The sequence below is a fragment of the Parasteatoda tepidariorum genome, chromosome X2 (genome assembly GCF_043381705.1).
Source record: "Parasteatoda tepidariorum isolate YZ-2023 chromosome X2, CAS_Ptep_4.0, whole genome shotgun sequence".
Lineage (NCBI taxonomy): Eukaryota > Metazoa > Arthropoda > Arachnida > Araneae > Theridiidae > Parasteatoda > Parasteatoda tepidariorum.
The window spans coordinates 43219232-43242784 of NC_092215.1; the positions used below are offsets into that span (position 1 = coordinate 43219232).

At 28.6% G+C, this 23553-nt stretch overlaps 1 protein-coding gene across 1 annotated transcript in view; it reads left to right on the top strand.

Annotated features, from left to right (window-relative positions):
• LOC110283119 (uncharacterized) overlaps nt 1-23553 on the top strand; it is a 298424-nt gene that overhangs the window by 251184 nt on the left and 23687 nt on the right. The window contains exon 2 of the mRNA XM_071188214.1: nt 21439-21502. Coding sequence (XP_071044315.1) covers nt 21439-21502 — 64 coding nt within the window. The remainder of the gene's footprint in view (nt 1-21438; nt 21503-23553) is intronic.

A 23553-nucleotide genomic window follows, 5' to 3' on the forward strand; every position in this document is an offset into this window, starting at 1 on the left:
GTGGACCTAGATTTAAAAAATATCATCTCGTCTTTGGACACACTCGTACTTCCAGTAATAAAATCATTCCGTTTATACATCGATGCCTATGAAGGGCTTAAGTCAATAGAATGATGTGCCACATTCTCAATTTGTCCAGGAAAGTGTTTTTGGAATAGACTAGATAGATTTGCATAAAAATAGATTTACATAAGTCAACAAAAAGATAAGGCAATAATATGCATTTGTGCATTCCGCTGTTATTTATCGGACATTCCAAAAACTTGTTAAATATCTGGAAGATAAATACTAAGAAGTAGATTGATTGTTACAAAACTGTCACCTTTAAAAAAAGTGTGGTTTATCCTTATTTTGACCTTATTCATAGAATTTATTTTGCCCATTAATTATAGATGCGTACATATAAAAAAGCTTCGCCATGAAAATCTAAACAGAAAACGTAGGAAAGAAAGTAATCAAAATGTAACGGAAGGTCTATGTTTATCACTAGGGTATACATTTCGTTTTAATTTTATTTTCGAGAACAGAAACCTTTTAAGTACAACCTTATATATACTCGCCTAGATGCAGAAAAAGTAAACTTTCAAACTAATTAAGAACTGCAGTTAGTGTTCTTCGATGTTTTAGAAGTTACATCCGGACAAAACAAGTGTTAGTGAAAGTATATGCATTGCTTACTGGCAGAGTTCTTAAATCTTCCTTAGAATACAGCAATGAAGTTAGGATTTCCAAATAAATTTATTAAGCATAATCTACATTTACAATAAGAAATTTGTAGCTTCATATTTTTATAAAACATTTGTGAAATATAAATGTTGTAGAATTTGTATAACGCTCAATTTTTATTATTATTGCTTTATAAATATAAACAGAATATAAATCTTGAAAATCAGTTAAAACATTTTAAATATTATATCATTAAAATATCAAGCACGATTTTCCATTTTTTATATTATGTTGATTTTATTGCTTCAATACTGATAGCATGCTTAAGAAAATTTGTCTCTTATAATTTTTCTTATGTTTTGATAGGTTTTCAGTAACTCCCCAGAGTATGAAATGCCGCATTATTGTTTAACTCTTTGACGGAAATGGGACACAGGTGTCCCTTTTAGATATTTTTTCTTACTCTCTATTTGCAAGAAAGAATATATTTTGGTATTTTTTATCATAAAAAGCACTCTAATAGTTATTTAAAAGTCTGTTAAACTATCAGAATGATGTTTGTTCCAAACTATAAAATCCAAAAAACAAAATATAGAATTTTTTTTTCATTCATATTTCAGAATCTATCAATAATTGATATTGTAAATTGAGGAAATTTCAACCAACTACGAATACCATTTTTTTTCCATGATTGCAACTGCTGATTCGAAAAGTTTAACCAGTACCTCTTTTCCCTTCTACTTTAGCATAAAGTGTCAACAGACTTTTTTATTCAACATTGCTGGACAATCATGAATAATATTTCTTAAATCTTAGAAATAAATACCATAAGTGTTATTGAACCATCTGTTTAACTGAATTTCATAAATGTCATTTGAATTATATCAGATTTTGTATTATTATAAAGCACATTTATAACTTTCTGAAGTAGGAGTTTCTTGATAACTCTGAAGTTATATCTTTTAAATGTAATTAAAGTTATATCATGCTGGTAACATTTCTCAAAAAAGTAGGAAACATTTTTGAAAGGGGTGCTTTTTTAGAAATATTTAAATTAAGTACAGTTTTTCTTAGCATAACAACGTCCAATTTAAAACATCGCAGACAAAACCATGAAACACGCTTCTTCAAATAGTTTTTGCATCATGAATAAAAATATTTTAATTTAAGGATGGTTTAAAATACCTTGTATTCAAAAAGCCAATGATTTTCGAAAAAATATTCTTTTAAAACCAGAAGGACAGGAAATATGAAAAACAAGCAAAACTGAAATTATAAAGTATTCTATAATGATTCATCAACCATAATAATTCTTCAATCAAAAAGTATGCAGAATGCCGAATAACAATGTGGAAACCAGTTTTATTACCTGTTGAAGTGCTTCTAACCTTTTAATTCATTTTTATTTTCATTGCAATGAAACACACTTCTCTTGCTTGTTTAATTTCAATAAAGTTTTTTCCTCGCTTAAATTTTAAATTTGATTTAACAAGGATTCTAAAAATAAACATAAAGATCGGCTATTACAGAACAAACTTATGTTGTTAGTGCTCCTCATGTTTTTGTAAAGCAAGTTAAATATGGTACTTTATTTTATTTTTGTTTTATAAAAATGAAACTGAATTCTATAATTATTTGTTTACTATTTAAGAAAAATTTATTTTCCAAATTTTGATTTTTATTTAACTCTCCATGTAAAATCAAGATTCTAAAAATAACATTTTACTAGTCATTTTGAAACGATTATAAGGTAAAATAAGTTTGTTTACTCAATTAAACATTGAACAAAATAAATATTGCTTAAAATATTTTTAAGTTGCTAAAATTAATGTAAATTCAAAAAACTAGGAGACATTTTAAATAAAATTATTAAAATTTATACTTTGTTTTAAGCAAAATATACTCTAGGAATAAATTTAATGTAGATAGTTTCAATTTACAACAAAATATTTTTCTGAGGAAAAAGATTTCTCCACTTCTTAAAGCAACTTTATTTAATTTTTCCAAAAATAAAAATAGAACTCTTTAACTGAATTCAATTGATGCTTAATTAGAATTGCAACTGACGTAGTTAATGATGTTTTAATAAACAGATCTTGAAAATCTCTGAAATATTTTTCTGGTGAATCTTTAATTAGAAAGCAAAATAATTTTTAAATGTTTGAGGAAATAACTGGCAAACAGAAAGTAATTTATTTTAATTACTTTAATTATGAAATTTTTTGTTAATCAGCTTAAATTTCTTTTCTCAAAACCTAAGAAAAATAACAAGCTTGTTTCCACATTAAGATCATGTTTACCTGAAGTGTTTGAAACTGTTCCTTTCTCAACTTAATTAAAAATGTTGCTAAAAATAATAAAATATATTAATTATTTTTAGAAATTTGGATTAAGAACTATATTAGGATATTTCTAAATTTTATGAATATTATTTTGGGATCGAAATGCGTGTTTGATAAAATTAACATAGTTTGAAATGCATATTCAGGAAAATGGTCATAGCTAAAGAGCTGTGTTTAAGAAGAGGGATTAAACACGCATTTAAGAAATGAAATAGTATATTTAAGGATCTGAAACAGAAAATGAAATTTAATATCAATACAATGATTATCTGGACAACAAAATTTGGTGATACAAAGAAAAAAAACATACTTTACTAGGAGATGGTCCTCTGTAATGCCGGTATCATTTTTAATAAATCGTGTTTAAGGGTCCAAAATAAAATTTATGGAAAGCCCTCTTATCATTTAGAATTTTACTTACACATAAAAGTTAAAAATTACTTCGAAAATTGTTAGAAAAGTTTGATCCAAAAATTGAACAGCCATTAGAGCAGTGTATTTCAAATATAGTCAGCACCCAGATTCCGAAATCTGGACTTACACAGGAAAAAAAGCTAAAATGGGTGTAAAAAAAGACTAATTTGGGTTGAAAAATTCCTAAGTATGATTTTACCAATTTGGGTTGTTATTAAATTGGGTCATGACCAGAGCCTGTTTTGAATATCGCTGAGTACCCATTTTGGAAGAAAATAATTAAATCTAAATTGGATATAAAAAAAAGAAACAATTTGGGTTGAAAGATTCTTAACTATGAGGTTGGGTTAATCCTAAATTGGATCCTTGACTGTTTCGGTTATGTACCCATTTTGGGAATCTCAAGACTCATTCTGGATGCCACTGGGGATTCATTTCAGGCAATATCCAGTTTAGATACCCAATCTGAATACCATTTAAAATCTATTTTGAAGAATACACATTTTAGCTTTTCACAATCTTAAACATGACACATTAATTGGGTGCCCTTTCAAACATCTTTTAGGTAATATAAAATTTGGATACATTTAAAGATCTTTCTTCACACATTCCTTTTACTTTGTCCGATTGTTGCAAACTTGGTATAGCTCGTTCATCAGGAGTTGGCACTTGGCAACGCCTTCATCACGTGGTATGCTACGATACTATTTCGCTATTTTTGGGAGAAGGTTGTAAGCAATCCTGAACAAGGTTGCTATTTGGCTATCGTATGGCAAAAATATTTATTTCGCAAACTTTATGTGCATTTTTTAACATTAAGTATTTCATAAATTTGATGATATTCCGCCCCATTTATTATGATATTTCTCTCTTTTGAGTTAATAATTTGTCCCATTTGAGACATTTTGCAGGGAAAACAGCAGTTTTTAAATTTGAAATATATATTTAATTAGCTAGAGAAACGAAAAGTATAATAGCAGATGATAAAGCGAAGTAAGTCACTGAAAAAGAAGTCACTGTTTGTGTTTGGCGCACATCAAGGGTTGTCTCAATTTCAAGAGCGGAGATGTTTCTCTTCTTACTCCTGCGCTGAAATGAACTCTGTGTCCGAGGAGGTGGAGTCAAGTGCCAACTCCTGGTGAACGAACTATAGTTCCAATATTATTCTTGCAATGATGAAATCTGAAAAAGCAAAATTCATCAAAATAATGCAAATGCAAAATCAAAAAATTTTAGTTTCGCAGTTTATATAGATTTTTTTTGGACTTCAAAAGTTGCGCAAACAAGAGACTAATTTATTGATGATAGAAACTTCAGTTCACAAATAAAATAGGGGGAGGGGCATTGCAAAAGTTTTTAAATTAAAGCCTATTTAATCTAAAATTTTTTACACAAGTTTTATTCATTTTTATGTAATGCATTGAAATTGAGTAAAATTTCAGCAGTCTACTTGTGAAAAATTGCATGTCACTAATCAGGCCAGAAATGAAATCTGAATTTTCCTTTTTTACTGATGTTTATACAAAAAAAAATCATTGAAATATGATAAATATACCAGTAGCTCGTCTTCTGAGAACATAGTTCTCTGTTGCAGACGGGAAAAAATAGCAATAGCATTTAATGAAGCCTGCCACCTGTCATTCATTTGTACCTCTGTTATCTCTATAAGCTGTGTAAATTCCATAGTTCTCTGTTTCAGACGGAAAAAAATAATAACAATAGCATTTCACAAAGCCTGCCATCTGTCATTTATTTGTACCTCTGTTATCTCTATAAGCTGTGTAAATTCCATAGTTCTCTGTTTCAGACGGAAAAAAAATAATAACAATAGCATTTCACAAAGCCATTCTGTCATTCATTTGTACTTTTGTTATCTCTCTGAGCTGTGTAAATTCCGTACGCAGCTAAAAAAATCCAGAAGGATTAATAAAATCTAGGAATATCTAAAATAGTGCTAAAAATAGTTTTAAAAAACATATTTTTCATTATTAAAAGAGATTTTTATTGCAAATGCAATAAATAACTTAATAAAACAAATTAAATAATTGATTTAAAAATGCAAATACTTTTATACTATTATTTTAGTTAACGAAGAAATTATTTTAAAAGAAATATTTAATATTATATGGAGACATACCTTTTTTTCGATGGATTCAAATTTTTGATCTCTAAAATATAGAATATAACTGCAATCTGTGAAATATGTTACCATTAGTTTAGTCAGGAGAGCCATCCAAAGTATAAATCTCTTAATGCTGATTTTACCGTTTTGCGAATTTCACTAAATCTCGAGAACTTTATAAGGGAATTGAAAAATTTTTGTTCACAATTATCTTTTGTCCAAAGATGCAAACAGTAACTTTTAGTAAGTGTTTATTTTTTTTTATTTTATTTAATAATAATCGGAATTTTTTTTAATTGTAATATATGAATTTTTTTACATCATTTTAAGGAATGTAATTTTACAAGGCAAAGTACAAAGTTTGTGGGAAATTGGTTCCTAAGCAATCGAATTTTAAAAAAGTTGTATTTTTAAAATTCGATTTCTCAGGAACTATTCGAACGATATCGCTCAAATTTTGTATTTTGCAAGTAAAATTCAGTTCGTTTAAGTGATATAAAAAAAATTTTACCTTACAATTCAAAACTTTTTATACTATTATGACATAAAATAGTAAAAAGTAACAAATATTTACTGAAAGTTGTTTTCTGCAGGGAATTATCTTTGGACAGAAAAATTGTGGTTTCAAAGTTCTCTGCGGTTAAAAAGTTCTCGGGATATGGCGATATACGTAAAAAGTTAAATAAGCATGAAGGGGTAAAAACTTAGAATCGCTCTCCTGACCAAACTATAGGCGCCATATTTCCCTTACCTCCTTTATTTTGGGGTTCAAAAATCTGAATCCGTCAAACTAAATTTTCACTTTTTCTTAAATGTTTTAGTAAAATTTCTTCTTTATTTTCTTCGGTAATCAAGCAGGTTTAATGTTTCCAGCTCAACTTCCTCAGTAATTCTTTGTTGAATTTCGATAGCTTTCAAATTTTTTGATTACTTAGATACTAATTTGATTTCTCATAAGAAATTTTAGTTATTATTGTGACTTTATGTAAATTAATTTACAATTCGAGTGTTTGTTCTAGCTTGTAAATTATACTAGAGACAAATGTTTATTTAAGAAACTTTTAAAAAAATTTTTTACAAGTCTTGTTTCTGTGAACATAATAATAAATATATATATATATATATATATATTTACAACATGGTCCCTTTTCAAATATTCTACTCTACCAAGCAAATACGTTCTAACGATATCTTTATTTTTGACAAAGATATATTTATATCCTGTCCTAATTTATCCAGGATATTAGGCCAATTCCTCAAGCACTGTATGAAGCTTTTGCTCTCTGTCAGGTTTAAAACATCATCCACTCCAAAGCAAGATTTAATGATCTTTTACACCAACAAGCTCAGAGCATAAAACTGAACTATGATCAGGGTTTTTAAAATAATATCTATGTTGTCCTGTACTTGGTTTTATGAGATCACCACTACCCGGTCTTCCCGAGTTAGATCTGCTTCCATCAGTGTAAGGAACTAGAGGCCAAAAATAAACACTAAACTATAGTATTAGTACCTTAAATTCGAAGTATGGTGAAAAATTTGATGCAAAATTATTAAAAATCATGAAAATAAGGGTACATATCAACTTGATAAGGAAAATTGTTCAATATTATGGTTCAATTCTAGCATTGTAACTGACTGATATTTTATTTTTACCTGCATTAAATAAATTGTTGAGAAACAGTAAAACGGTTTTCATGTTCAAATAATTCCTAACATTATATGGTGTTGTAAATAAATTTCATAATAGTATTTAGGGAATATTTCTTGTACTAAATAACAATTTTTCGATTTCAATTTTTGCAAAAATTTAATATTAAAAGAAAGTGCACATTCTTTAAAAATAAATTCATAATGATAAAGTTAACACAATTTAAGGAAAAGTGATTATGACAGTTAATTATTAATAATAAAAATTGACTAATGCTGTTTTAAATATAAGACATTCCTTTGCCACTCAGATGTATTGCATTTACAATGTGTTTTAGCAGAATGCGCTGGATAGGTTTGCAGTATAATAAATCCATGTGAGTTAATACTTTTACTCAAAACAATGTCAGAGTTTTGGTGGCTTATTCTACATAATTTAAGTTATGAATAGAGAATGCTTTTTTGATAATAAAAGATTAAATGAAAAAAATGTTCCAAGCAATATATATTGACAGAATCACGTCATTATAAAATTGACCTCAGATAGTTAAACTTAATCAGTGTTAATCTGTAATTAATCATTAAAAAAAGTATATTTTTCTTTTATTTGTGTCGAACAAATTAGCTTATCTTTAAAAACGTATATTTCAATTAAAAAATAGAAATATGATTATCGTATGCACTCTTGGCAAACGTGCCACAAATTACATATATACGTACTTTGTGTCATTAAATATTTGAACTTTCAGCCATGTTTTCGACTGTTAGACGACGCCCATGTCCCCTGAGCCCATGTCCTAGAGTTCTTGGGTTCGATCCCCGCCGGTGGAATACTCCCCCGTGTTGTAAATGGAGACTAATGTACGTTCCAGTCCTCCATGCTCCTATAATAAATCAATACCTCTGAGGGTACTGATCAAGGAGTTTCCTTGTCTTCTGGATTGGTTCAAAATCGCAAGGCTACGGAGTTGAACATTAGTAGTAGTAAACCCAAAAATTGGGTCGGCTGTTCAGAGACGGATATAAAATAAAATAAAAATCTTCGGATTTTACTAAGGTGCTGGAAATGGATGTTCAAAATTTCAAATAACGTAGTCAGACAGTTGTTATTGTAAAAATTAAGCCTATTTTAACATATATTAAGTACAATTTGCAGAAATTATATAGAATAAAGTCATATGCAAAAACTTCGTGTTGTTTAAATTTAATTTGAATTTTATATCATTATACTGTCAAAAAGAGAAAAACAGGTGCTTACTAAATCCAACTAGGAACGAAAGGGTGAGAATATTAAAATAAAACATTTTCAATTTTAAGGAACATAGTTTTAATGTATGATTCACCCCTATTTAAAGCTTCTTCAAATGAAATTTATATCCAGAGGCACTTCGCAAGCAAATAAAACAAACGATGATTAAAAAAAATGAAAAACTATTCCTTATTTTTCATTATTGACGAGTAAAAAAAAATCTCGTCTTTTGTTTCATCTTTAATTTTTACTTGTTGTCACTTTTTTCTACTTGTAATTTTTTTTGCCGTTGGTTCTTAATAAAATAAATGAGGCGGAAAACAATCTGCAAAAGCTGTTCTATTCTGTGCTAAGATTAAAAGTTTCCAATAGACACTTGAGGGAAAAAAGTATACGTATGAATAAAGAACAAATAATGTCACAAAAATGGCATACTGTAGTTCTATAAATAACCTTTCTCAGTGTCAAAACATAAAATGACAGAATGCGAAAAACAAAATTTTTTCATTTGTTATTTTTCATTTTCATACCGAATCAATGTTTGTCTCATGTTTTCTTCAGTCATTTTTGTTTTTCGACACTGAATCAATGTTAGACTTGTATTTTCTCGTGTCATTTCGTATTTCGACACTGCGGAATGTTCACACTTACAAAACCGAAACAGTAGCCATTTTTGGCCATTATTCACGTTTCTCGTCTACTCAGCTAAAAACCACCTTGTCATGAATTTTTAATCGACAATTCAATTTGATCCGATCGTTTGCCGTAAGATTAATTAATTTAATCTGTGCGAAATATTCCCAATTTCTTAACTGTTATACTAAATATGGTTTTCAATAAATATCTTTGAAGACAGTAAGTAGCAAAATTTGCGATTTTAAACTTTTATAGAAGTGTATTTTAACTCCTTACTGGTAAAACAGGTAACCGCAATTTAACAAAGAATTATATCAAACTGGCTGAATATGTGCATCTGTAAACTATATCTGGTGCAAATAAATTGGATATTGTATCTGGATTGCATTAAAATAAAGCATACATTTATTTTATCTACACTTTTAGTTTTCAACATTCAGTGTTATTGCGAAGGCTTAACTTCTGTAATTCAACCAAATATTGTTAAGAATTAGAAATAATTAAGCAAGGCATTGAAGAAAATCTGCTCTTTCTTAGAGTTATGTATTAAATATTTGTCACAAACTTTTAGTTGCAATTTTTTGCCCATGGTGGAGACAAAAGATTATATGATTTTGCATACTTTTGATGATGGTAGTTCAAAACTTCTTCACACTGAATATACTTTTTTGACCCAACTAAAAAGTAGGTTCATGATGGAAAGACAGTAAGAAATTATTTTTATTTAGTGAATATTTTCATTAATATCAATAAAATTATTTTTATGTTTTCGCATTTAATACTAAGATATTTCTAGCATATTTACAGAATATTTTTGAAGAAAAATTATTTTTTTATTTCATTTTATAACGGTCGTTGATTATTTTTATTTTTTATTTTTATTTTATTCTTTATTTTTATTTTTATTTACATAATTTGATTATTTTTATTTAGTGAATATTTTCATTAATATCAATAAAATTATTTTAATGTATTCACATTTAGCACTAAGATATTTCTAGAAAACTTACAGATTATTTTTGAAAAAAATAATTTTTTTATTTCATTTTATAACAGTCGTTGATTATTTTTATTTTTATTTATGTTATTTAATTATTTTTATTTCGTGAATATTTTTATTAATATCAATAAAATTATTTTTATGTATTCACATTTAATACTAAAATATTTCTAGCATATTTACAGAATATTTTTGAAAAAAATAATATTTTTATTTCATTTTATAACTGTCGTTGAACAGCCGACCCAATTTTTTGGGTTTACGACTACTTATGTTCAACTCCGTAGCGTAGCAATTTTGAACCCAATCCAGACGACAAAGGAACTCCTGGATAAAGTATTGGGAGAAATTTGCTTTCGTGGAGGACTTTTGATGGAACTAACCAGCATTTGCTTTACATGGAGAGGAAAACCGAGATTCTCTCATGGTTAGCCTGATGGCAAAGGGACTCGAACCCATGATCCGTCTATCCACTGAGGATAATTTTACATCAGCACTGTGGTCGGTGTAAGCCGGATGCGGAATTTGCATCGATCAGCTATTGCTGGGATTCGTACCCGGTTCACCTCATTGGAAGGCGAAGGCTCTATCTCCTGAACCATCTTGAAAAATATATTTTATTTTTTATGCTTTATATCCGTTGTTGAACAGCCTACCTATTTTGTTGTTTACGACTACTAATGTTAAACTCCGTAGCCTTGCAATTTTGAACCAATCCAGAAGACAAGGAAACTCCTGGATCAGTACCCCCAGAGGTATTGATTTGTTATGGGAACATGGAGGACTTTGTGACTCGACAGATTTAACGTGCATCACTCACCATTTACTACACGGGAAGTCTTCGGCCGGCGGGGATCGAACCCTCGAACTCTTGGACATGGGCCCAGTGCCCTACCAACCTGGCTATACCGGCCCCTTGAAAAATATATTAATCAATTCCACGTGCGAGACAAAACTACAATAAACCTGTATAAGAATTTATTGGGGGAAAATAGAAAAGAGTTACCAAGTTTTCGCCAAACAACCAATAAAAAATAACTTTGTTAGATCATGTTAAAAGTAAATTAAGCTACACATCAAAGAAAAAGAATTACTTATTTAAGAAGAATATTACACATGTTTAGTAAATTATGAATAAAAATTTCATTCAACAAAATAAATAATGCATCAGATATTTTTTAAAACGCACCAAATTTAATGTTCTAAGTCGAAATAATCAAAATTAAATGCTTTAAGAATAAAAACTGTAATCTTTAAATTAAATCAGAAGGTTATATTTGATCATCTTTTAAAAGCTTACCTAAAACTTTTGATTTACATTTGTATAGTATAAAACTAGAAAATTTACTTGGTGGTGATTAAGCAAATGCATGAACAAAAGACTTATAGCTAAATTCCCTTTTTATAATTAAATGAATATTCAAACTTCATTTTTAAAATAACAAATTTAAAAAGCTATCGCATTTGTTGTAAGAGCAATGTTTAATAATTAAATTATTATTTTTCGAATAAAAATAATCTACAACTATAATTCACTGTATTTTTTTGCAGGAATCAAATAAATTAAAGTTAATACCTTTATAATCTAAGAAGGAATTATCGAGAAAAATCGCATAATTATTTTTATCGTTTAAATATTATTTTATTTAATTGTATTAATTTGATAAACTCACATTCTAAGAGAAATAAATAGCTTTCTAAATGTTTATCCATATCATGTAAAAGCAAAGTAAACTTAGATAAATATTTGCTTTCCGTTTCAAGTATGCTTGAAATAATTTTTAATTTTATGAAGTATATTTTAAAATGCTTCCTAGTAAATTAAACAGCTGCTACTTTTATTTGTTTTTTGCATTGAAAATGATTTCTGAAAACATTAACCTTTTAATGAAATATGTAAATAGATAATTTTCGAGTTTATTCTTTGCTTAACTAGAAATGTGAATGAGCATTTCATTTTCCTATTCAATTTTAAAAGTTTATACAGATAATCATTTTGTCTCAACTTAGTTCTTAATTAAATATTTTAATGGCATGATAGTTAGGATTATTTTCAAAGTTAGTTCAATAATAGCTTTTTAACAACATTAACGACTTAATCTAAATTTTTCCAGCAATTGGATACTAGAATTAAGATTGCATTTTTTAAATACTGTAAAGATTCAATTCGCTTTTAATTATTCATGAAAATTTTCTAATCGAATTAAGGAAACACTTGAATTGTTGTCTAACACATTATTATAATTATTAAAAATCTTACAGTGGTCTAGATAGTTAAAAAATGTCTGATTTTTGAAGAATAAATACAAAATAAAATGAAATCCGTCGGTGATTAGATTGTCGTTATCTTATTATCGTTAACACATTAATATATCAATTTGTTTTCTGGATTAATAATTGCTAATATAATGTCAATTTATAAAAGTTTAAATGTGGGTATAAGAGCTGTTATTGTTATTAGAAATTAAGTAAGTTTGAAAACAATTGAGATTGAAAATTAAATATTATTTTACATAAAATGGATAAAATACAGTCTCTGGCCAAATTATTAAACGCGCCATAAGATTCTATATAAAATCTTAATCATCAGTTGATACTATACAGCTTTATTGTTTTTACTCGGCTGTAACCGGTTTACACTTGTTTACGTTCATGTACGAATTGTTTAGCATTGTAATGCAATACGTTCAAAATAAATACAAATAGGAAGTACATAAAAAGTCTCCTGAATAAAACAGTCTCTGGCCAAATTATTAAACGCGCCATAAGATTCTATATAAAATCTTAATTATCAGTTGATACTATACAGCTTTATTGTTTTTACTCGGCTGTAGCCGGTTTACACTTGTTTACGTTCATGTATGAATTGTTTAACATAGTAATGCAATACGTTCAAAATAAATACAAGTAGGAAGTATATAAAAAGTCTCCTGAATGAAAACCCATTACATGTATGTTTAAATATAAAACTATTGCATATAATTTCGTGTAACACATGTAATTATAAGAAAACTAACAATAATTTGGTCTAATTATTATAATATACTGATATAATACCTGATATAACAAATATTCTAATTCATACAATATATCGTCGAATTTATATTATATATCGTCGAATTTAACCAATCGATGCACGAACGTTTACAAGTGCAAACCGGTTTCAGTTGCGTCAAAACAGTAAAGCTGTATAGTATCACCTGATAATTAAGATTTTACATAGAATCTAATAGCGCATCTAATAAATTGGCCAGAGACTGTATTATCCAAATAAAAAATTTACTTATCATGCGTTATATGCTAGGCAACCAAGTATTGCTACTTCAATAGTATATTTTTAATAAGTAATTTCATTTTTCCGTAAAGTTTTGCACAGAAAATTCAACTTGTTCTGTTTAAAGCAGAGGTTTTTCTGCAATACTTTTTTTTTCTGAAATAATTTTTTGCAGTATAAGTTTATTGTTGAACGAGAAATAACTGTATTATTTAGAATGATTGCAGGTTACAAACATTTCTATCTGGAATTAGTTTTACGAATATGAATTAAAATAATCATTAATGAGCGTTAGAAGGTTTTTTACGAAACTATTTATCCGTTTTGTGAGACAGCAATTATAGACTAACTATTTCTTTCTATTAACTTCAAGATAAATAAAATTAGCACCTCTGCTTAAGAATGCAAAAGTCGGCACATTTGAAATACTAGAGTCAAACGCCCGGAGTACATTTTTAAATTTTTATTTTTGGCATTTTTCAGCAAAAATTGCGTAGCTAATTTTTTTTATTGTATTTACCTTTCTTAACAAGAACAATGCAGAAAAGCTATCAAAAATGGCAAAACTTTTTTTAATTCACCGAAGTTTCTAAAAAAATCTGAAATTGAAATACGTGCTTTTAAAAAGTCTATATGTTCAAGTAAAAATCAAATTTTTATCTAGTTGCATATTTGCATTCGGTAAACTCGTTATTTTAGCAAAGTAAAGAAAAAGAATGTTTCTAAAATATCCAAAAATGCTTACGTCTGTTACAGCGCTTAGTTCCTGATATTAATATTTTAAAAAAAAGCTTGCTTCTTAAGTAGAAAAAAATCGAATTTTTATTTCGGGTTGACATTGTTCTATAGACAGTTTTAATAATTTTTTAGTCAGATGTTTTTCGATTCTGTGGTTAGTTGTAATAGTGTTTCCTAACACAAATGAAATTTTCGAGTCAAATGCATAAATATTTTTATCTTTAGATTAGTAACATTTTTGGCGCTATTTTTTTCATTGCACGAACGTTCCTCTACAAGGCAATGCAATTTTAAACTATCACATGCGATCAACATTTTTAAATTCGGTAATGTTTCCAAAAAATTTGGAACTGAATTAAATGCTTTTAGACAGACGATTTAAGTAAGTAAAATCGATAAAAGCAATTTTTATTTATTATATTTATGCATTTGCAATATTAAAGACAATATTTTGTTACAAATTCATTTTTTTTTTGTTAAAATGTTCAATATGTTATCGTTTGCTATTTCCCTTAGTTTGCGTTGATAAAAAGTTCAGCCTGCTTTTTCAGTAAATAACACATTTTTTGTTTGTGATTGTGTTTTGTTCTACGGGTATTATAAAATATTTATGATAAAAATAATTTAATAGCTTTTTTCCTATTTTAGACTGCTTTTTTCGATTCAGACGATCGTGCAACGGTTTCAAAATCAGAAAAAATTATGTTGAAAAACTCAGAGAATGTTCGTGTATGGAAATCAGTTTCATCAAAAAGATTTTGCATATCCTCGAAATTCACGTGATATCGTGACAAACCCTTTCTCAAAAACAACAAACTACAGCTCAAAAATTGCTGAATTATTAAAAAAGAGAATTTTATTTTATAATGAATGTAAATTGTAAGCTTTTGTTACTACTTGAAAAAAAGTAGAAATTCTAAAATATACTTCTTAAAACAGCGTTGTTTTACAACACAGAAAAAAGAATTAATTCACTAATGACTGTTGTCTTTTTTCTAAATTTATTGTTTGACATATATGATGCCGGATGGAATCACTTACATTGCTTTTGTATTAAATTTTGTGAACTAGGTGATCAATAGATAAGGAAATCATTTTTATTACACACAAATAAACCTTTTTATTTTTAAAGATCATAAATATAACCATAGTTATGAACTCAGAAAATGTATGCTAGCACATCCTCCGTCATAGGCGTAAATAATACCTCCGCAACCACCGTGATGTGGGACGCACTACGTTTGAGGCTGCACGATCCATAAATAATACACTACATAGCCAAAATCTAAATCACTATACCTAAATCTAAATCAATGTAGTTTTTCGATCCTGTTTTTCGGTGGTTATCGCAGCGAAATTCCAAAATTTTAAAAATCCCAAAATTTTTATTACGACAAAATTATGATACGTGAGTTTTATAAATGATGTATTTTATGATATAATTTTACTGGGCAGAATATAAAATTTGAGCAAAATTGGTCGAATAGGTAGAAATAGAATAATAATATTATTACATCATCTTCAAAGTAATATTTTCTGCAGCAAAATTTAATTATGCGTGTTTTGTTTAAAAAAAAAACTGCAATTTGTATTTTTGACAAAAAAAGGCTTTTAAATAAAAATAATTCAAACTTTTGATTAAAATGTTAGGTTGTACTTAAAGAGATCGGAAAAAAACTTTTAAAAAGGATTAACCCCAATCCTGTTTCTTGGAATATTTTTTTTAAATAATTACCAACTGCTAAAAAAATTAAATGATTTTTGTTTTCTAACAGTCAAGAACCATGAAGATTTCCCTTTTCAGTATTCGCCCTTCTTTTGAAAATCAAACAGGATTCGATGTTATTGGTTTCTCTTTCCTAATGATAGATTTTAGTTGGGATCCTGTTTTCCCCTTGCTCAAATATTAATTATCAGTAAATAATGTCAATATTTTCTCAATTCCTTTTTATCGAAAATTCTTAAAACAATTAATTTTAGGACAGAGTTAACGGAACATCCTGTAGTGTCACAACTAACAGAAAATACGACGTGAGTTCTAAAAAATTATTTCAAAACTTAATACACAAATTTTTAAAAGGAATAAAACAAACTAGATTTTTTTAAATGGAAATTAGAAGAAAAAGAAAACATCATAGATCGTGCTTAACTCGAAAAGATATTTAACTATAGCTCGAGACATTTTTTAATAAAATCTGCTCTGAGCTCTGTTTTGTTTAAATATGCTCGTTATGTTACTACAGACTAATTCCTCTCTTCCACAGAGTTGTTTTCTTTACCGAAACTATCTACGAAGAAAACTTTAAAACATTTTTAATGTGCACAAGCATAAAATTTTAATTGCTAAAAAATCATCATACTTTAGTAACGATAACAGGCCTCATTATACTTTTCCATAATATTTAGGAACATTTTTTTTAATTAACACGTTGAATGCCCCGCTAATTTTAAATGGCTTGCCCGTCTGGCCAAAATAATTTTCTCAGTAAGTATTCAGAGATGTCAACTGCTCCGGACGAGTCATAATTACTTAAAAAACGGTAAACACCTATAAACTAAAATTCGTAAATATTTGACTAAATTTGCTTACTTTTTGAACGGTATAGCGCGACTTAACTATAACAAAGTGGCCAATTATATAAGCTTTCGAATTATTTAGAAACAGTGGTGGATAAAAACCTAATAAGAGTTGAATTTTTTAAGTCAAGAATTACACATTAATAAACTACCACTCGAAAATATGTATTTTCTGTCCGGAGCAAGTTGGCATCTCTGTGTATTGCATTAATTTCTTCAAACCATTTTAGTAACGGTAATAATATAAAAATATTAAAAGCATTAAAAATTGATTCCAATTATGTGTTTTTAATAATCTTGGCTTCACCGGTCACCGGTGACCCCCGTGGTTCTACGTCCAAACTCAGTGACGGTCACCGGTAACCCCCATGGCATTCAACGTGTTAAAAGAATAAACTTAGGAATATATACCGATAAATACTGATGCGTTTTAAGAAGTCTACTTGAGGTATTAGCCCTTTGTTTATACATATGAATGAACTAAAATAACTTTTTATAGTTTTGAAATTAAAATTATCTAGATGGACTTTTTTAGTTACATTTGAAAAGATTGCCGTTTTGCTAAGAAAATGCCTGACATGCATCCCTAATTTTTTCTTTGACTATTATTACTTGTCTAATAAGTACATCTACAGAGAAGTTTCTACTTTGGAAGTTTGGCGATGATCTCCAAATTTTCATATTGGCTTCTAAGTTGATTATCCTTTACAAGGACCTTTTTCCGAAAAACTTTAATCTCATGTGGTTCAAATGGTTGTCCATTAACATTCTGACGCCTCTTATGTTTTCTTTTGTTCCAGCAATTACAAATGCAACGTGATCTGTTGGGTTACTTAAAACTTTTTTATCTGTTCCAATGCGTACAACGCCAGAATTTCTCATTACATCTTTTGCAACGTTCGCAATTTTTCCGAATAATTGTTCTTATTATTAATTTAAATTTTCTATTAACTGTAAAAAAAATAAAGAAATTAATTCGCATCTAAGTGGAAGACATAATTTTTCAAAGAAGACATAATAAGCCGAATAACATATTTAGTAACCAACCAATCTCGTCGTACACCGAATCAAAATGAAATAAGTATTTTGGGAATTGTGCTTTGAAACTGAAATATAGTTTCAGTTGTTACAAATATTAAAAAACGAATAAAAATTAATTATAAATAAGAAATTTGCTTTATTTAATTAGTTTATATTTGTTGAACTTAAAAATGTGAGCAACAATAAAGTAGATACAGATAGGGTAAGCATGACTTTATGTCTAATTTTTACAGATAATATATATAATAATTCAATAAATAGAACCAGCATATTAAAATGATTATTTTAAAGTTACTATTGTAATTCTCAGTTTGAATTAATTTTCACCTTTTTACCTCTTAGCACCGATGAGATTTTGTAAGTCTCCCACCTATTTAATGGAGAAGTAATTTATATTGGCGCTAAGTTCTTAATGTTTCTTTTATAATCAATCACAAGAGCTTTATGCGCGCTAACCGCCAAAATTTCTGACACACTGCTTTCCGAGCGATCTTTTCATTCTTTTCTCCTAAGATTTATTTAATACCCCAATTTCTAAGTCATAATATTTCTTTATATTATGTTTGAATTACATTAAAGGCTTTCTTTTATGTATTGTTCCCAAATCTTAGAAGCTTTATAATTTAATTACTCTAAACGAATAAGAAATTAGAGAGACGTTCATAATTGTTTTCTAAATAAAATTAGAGAAAATAGTAAATATGCCGAAGCAAAATTTGCGAATGCTCGCAAATTTGAAAATGCTCGCAGCCAATTCCCATGGCGACATCATTGAGCAATTCGATATCTCTATTTGAGAATTTTCTGCATTTAAATAAAAAAATATATAAACAGAAAAGGCTCCATTAAAAAACTTCTTTCAAGAAAATATTTTTTCAGTGACTTTCGATTTCACGAAATATTTTTTCATTAGTAAGATTTTTTCAAGACTACTAATGCACAATACCCAATGAAGTAAGAGATGCAAATTAAAATTTAAGTAAAACTTTTAATTTCAGTTAAAATTTTAAATTATCACTCTAGGAAAAACAATATTAAAACACTTATAGGACTGTTGCAACAGAGGTTTATGGTTTTTTTGAATGATTTAAATTTTCTGTTTCATATTGTTTGAGTTTTATAGCCTGCATTATGTTTTCACATTTTGTCAAACTTTCTCACACAAAAATGTATTTAAAATTAATTTTAAAACTATGAAAATCATGAAAAATTTGTACAATCTCATTTAAAATGCCTTCTAAATTTAATATATTTTTTTTCCAAAAAAATTAATATAATTTGATTTAACTACATGAATGATTATTTGAAAAAAGAAATCGTTGATTTAAATCTACGAACCCCGATTTCAACAGAAATAAACAATAAGTGAAAAAACTTTCTCGAGAATTCTTAGTAATGATAAAATCCTTCCGTGAGAGTGCTTGTAGCCAACGTCTTTGCTGGTAATCCGACAGTAGCTATCAAACTTGTAACTTCGCAAAAACGAATTAAAAATAACACAACACGTGGAAGAACCGGCGCCAAAGGGAATGACTGTAATGGTCACCGGAATTCCATTTCGCCAAAATCAAAGCTATGAATGACGCCAATGCTAATGGAAGAATGTGGCAGCCAATCAGGTCTACTTCGTTGGACTACTAACGGATCGGATTTTTCACTTACGCTAACCCGTGCTGAGGCCTTCCTTATTCTAGGAGGTATTGGCTCAGGCCTTCGTTCTTCTAGGAGGTGCTGTTATAGGGCGGGACACAGTCACACAATCACACACAAAGGAGAAAGGACGAAGAACACAGAGAGAAGGAAACATCCATGCCCTGAGCAGGATTCGAACCCGCGACCAGCTGCTCCACAGTGAGGCACGCTAACCACTCGGCCATCAGGTCGGCAGTTTAAATAACTAAACAGTGTTAAATTTTATTAATATTATTGCATAATGCTTTATTTTATTAACTGAGCAATAATTCTATTTTTACATACAATCGTAAATTCGGTATGATTTTTTATGAAAGATTAAAGATACAGCTCATTAAGCTAATTAGTTATTTCAAACTTCATGTCTATTTAGCACGTTTTATGTTATTGAAAAATGACTGTCACAATTAAAATGAACTAGAAATAGACAAGATTTGGAATTGCAAAAAAATAACTAGCACAAAGATTAGGAACTAATTTTAAAGCTAATTAGAATAATTAATTTTAATAATTGAAATATTATTTATAGATCATTTCCTGAATTATTAATTAATATTTTTACCTGCAAAATGCTGTTAAGGTGAAGGCAATGTGCCGATGGTGGACTCCTTCCCCTAAATTGACCAACAAGTTCAGGAACATTAAATCTAATAGAAAAGCTATGAAAAATATTTCTGTGGGACAATATTCTTAGACACAACTTTACACTGAAATAAAATAGATAAATTAAGATAAAATAAAAAGACATTTAAATAAAATTTAGAATAGTTTTATAACGAAATTGTTTAATTTTTCTAGAGATCAAAATTATTTTTATAATAAAATAAATTACTGCAAGGAAGGCCTATTGCCTAAACTAAACGAAGAAATGTGAATAGTGTTCTCTGTGGGGATGGTTTTTGAGTTCAAAAACTGGTTTCTGACAAGGCCTGTCAAAAAACAATCGAAAAGTGTAAAATAGTATCGAAATCTAACAAAAACTGCCGAAAACCTGAACCAAGTTTCATTTTTGTCATTGGAGACATTTATTCATACTATAATTATGATTTATATTATATATCAATTGGGTTTTTTAAACACGCGGTACTCTTAATACTTAAATATCCGTATATTTTGCTATATTATAACTATTCAGTTCATATCAATCTAAATATTGATTTTAATTCTTTTATATTACAATTTAGGCAGGTTTTTCAGATTAGGTAAAATAAAAGTCTTTGTCAATGATTTTCTCAACTTATAATTCTTTTATTCTCAATGTTTGTTGTTATTGTTTACATTCAGGGGACCTGCTACCCATATAAATTTATATGGGCTTCCGTGTTAAAAATATCCATATGAGTTGAAACGGGCAACCCATAAAAAATTTTATGAGTTGCCCAGTTGCAAGACTAATAGATGGGTGTTAATGAGTAACCCACATGGGTTATTCAGCATATTGGTTAACCGACATGAGATCTGCATGGGTTATCCATTTAATACTATGTGAATTTTTCATGTGTTTAGAAAGAAACATAAATTGCTTTCTGTTGAGGATTTGAATTTTATCTTGGGTCAATATGCTCGAAATACGTTTATTTAGTAAAAAAGAAAGATAGAAAAGAGAAAACAATAAGAATTTTAAGTGGAGCACGGAATTCCATCACATTGACAACATGGATTGGATGTGGACTAGTGATGGGGTTTATAGGGCCCATAAGAACCCTAAAAACCCATATAGGTACCGTATGGGCCGTCGTAGGTCCCATTTTTCTGTGCCGCTTGGACGTTTATAAGTTGTATTTTCTGAATGTTTTATTTTTAGAGGCTATGGGTAAGTATTGATCGATGGGATAACCATCTTTAAATGGGGACTCTGGGCTAAAAAGATATTGGAGTGCTAGATATTTACTGACAATTCACTGAAATTCTCTTGCTGTTTTGTTATACTTCACGTTAATTAATATTTTCTAAGTGTTTCACATGTTTGATATTATAATCATGAATTACAAAGTGAAATGTTTACAGTGAATGTTAATACTCACTTTTCTGTTACAGATTCTGTACACAGCAATGTTTATTGCTGGGATCGTCCATGCACAAACAATTAACAAATCTCCGTGTAAGTAATATTATTTAACTCTTAATTGTTTTAAGAGCCATATTTTTTTTTAAAAAAATCGGGCAATTTTCTACTACGTTCATACTAACTGTTAAAAAAATAAATACTTCAACTGAACAACAAAGGTTAACGGTCATTCAAGAATCTTCGAGAAGAGGCTATTTTCTTTCTCTTTGACGGTCAAAATGTACTAGAACTAACGATGAACCCCAAAGTTAAGTAATTTCGCGAATACATATCAATAAGTAGTACCGTCATTCGGGGCTACTTTGTGCAGGATTTCGCAGTTTTTGAACTATGGCAAGTAAAAAAACTATGTTAATTCAAACTTTAGTAAAATTTATCGATATTATATTCATAACTGGACTCAGACGAGTGAATTTGATCAATATTGGCATTATTTGTATGTAATATTTACGAATAATAAGTCAAAACATACCTTGCACAAAGTAGCCCCCAAATGGGGCTACTTTGTGCAGCGATAGGAATTCAGTTCAATAATCATGTTTTTAGTAAAATATTGATATAAAATTGTTAAAAAAGTTAATTGTTGACATTTTTAAAGGCATAAACATCAAGATATGTAAAAATATTAGTTTGAAAATAATTTTCAGCGTAAAAAACCATTTTTTTTGAAGAATTTTTTCTTAAAAAGAATGTTTATTTCAAAACATTTGAGTTTAAAAAAAAAAACATATACATTTTTAAACATTGAAATGGATGAAATTTTAAAAATAATAATTATTACATATTCATTAACATTTATAATATTGTTAAATTTGAACATAACATCCTTGAATGAACATGACAGAACTTGCTCTTCAGTTTCTGTCAAAATCACCTGATGTCCTATAAAATATATTTTTATGTGTTAAATCGTTTGATTAATTCATTAGAAAAATCTTTGTAGAAGAAAAATAATAGTTTACCAGGAAGTTTCACGTGTTTCTTGTGAATTTTATTAGAGATAGTATTTCTGTGGATTTTGTACTTCCGAGAAGCTTCTGCAATCGACATACCACCAGCAACTGCTTGCAAACATTGTTGCAGCTTTTCTAAAGTGTAATCACGGTAGTTTCCCGTTCCAGGTATTTTTTTATATCGTCTGACCATTTTTCTGTCGGAAAAAAAAACGAATGAAACTTTGCACAAAGTAGTCCCAAAGTGCATTTTTTTTTCTTCATTTTCCGTTTATTTGTTATTAAATTTAAAATTTTTTTAACGCTAACATGATATAACTGTTTATTAATATATAAATAAAAAATTTTGCACTTACGACAATTGTTTTATCAACGCTTTGCATTTCACAGCTAAAGCTTCCACTCACACTTTTCGACATCCGACGTCCTCGGAAAGTTGTTGACATTAGATGAACGAAACACACTCTGAGATTGTTTTAAAATTCGAAAAAATGTTTGTAGTAATAGAAGAGACTTCTATCTTCAAATTCCACATATTTTTAACGTGAAATAAACATAATACTGAATAGCAGCGCATGAAAAATGCCAAATTCGAATTTGCACAAAGTAGCCCCGAATGACGGTATCTAAAAAAATAAACTCATGTTAGATTGATATTTGGCATCTCCGACCTCAAATTAGGAAGAAAGTGAACTTTTGTAGAGCTTAAAAAGCCATTAACTGTCAAAACTAGACAGCTATGAAATTTGCTGGAAAAGAAGCCTTAAATATAGCAGAAACAAAATCAATTCACTGACCTATGGCTACTGATTCAACTTTTTTATAATATTTTCGTGAACTTGGAGACCCGTTCCTAAATAACTGAAAACAGCAATAATTTAGGGCAAATTTTTTCAATAACTGTGACCCAATATGACGGAGTGTGAAACTTAACTATCTAGACAAGTGACATATTGTTATGATGTATTTCTTTGCACTAAATCTAATAAAGCCTCTCCCTAGTCAATATAACTAATAGATCAAAAATTATAAAAAAAATTTATGGATAAATAGTATAACACATTGCTATGCAGACAAAGTTTTAGATCCTGTGAATTTTTCCGTATTAATCAAATGAGATAAAACACAAAT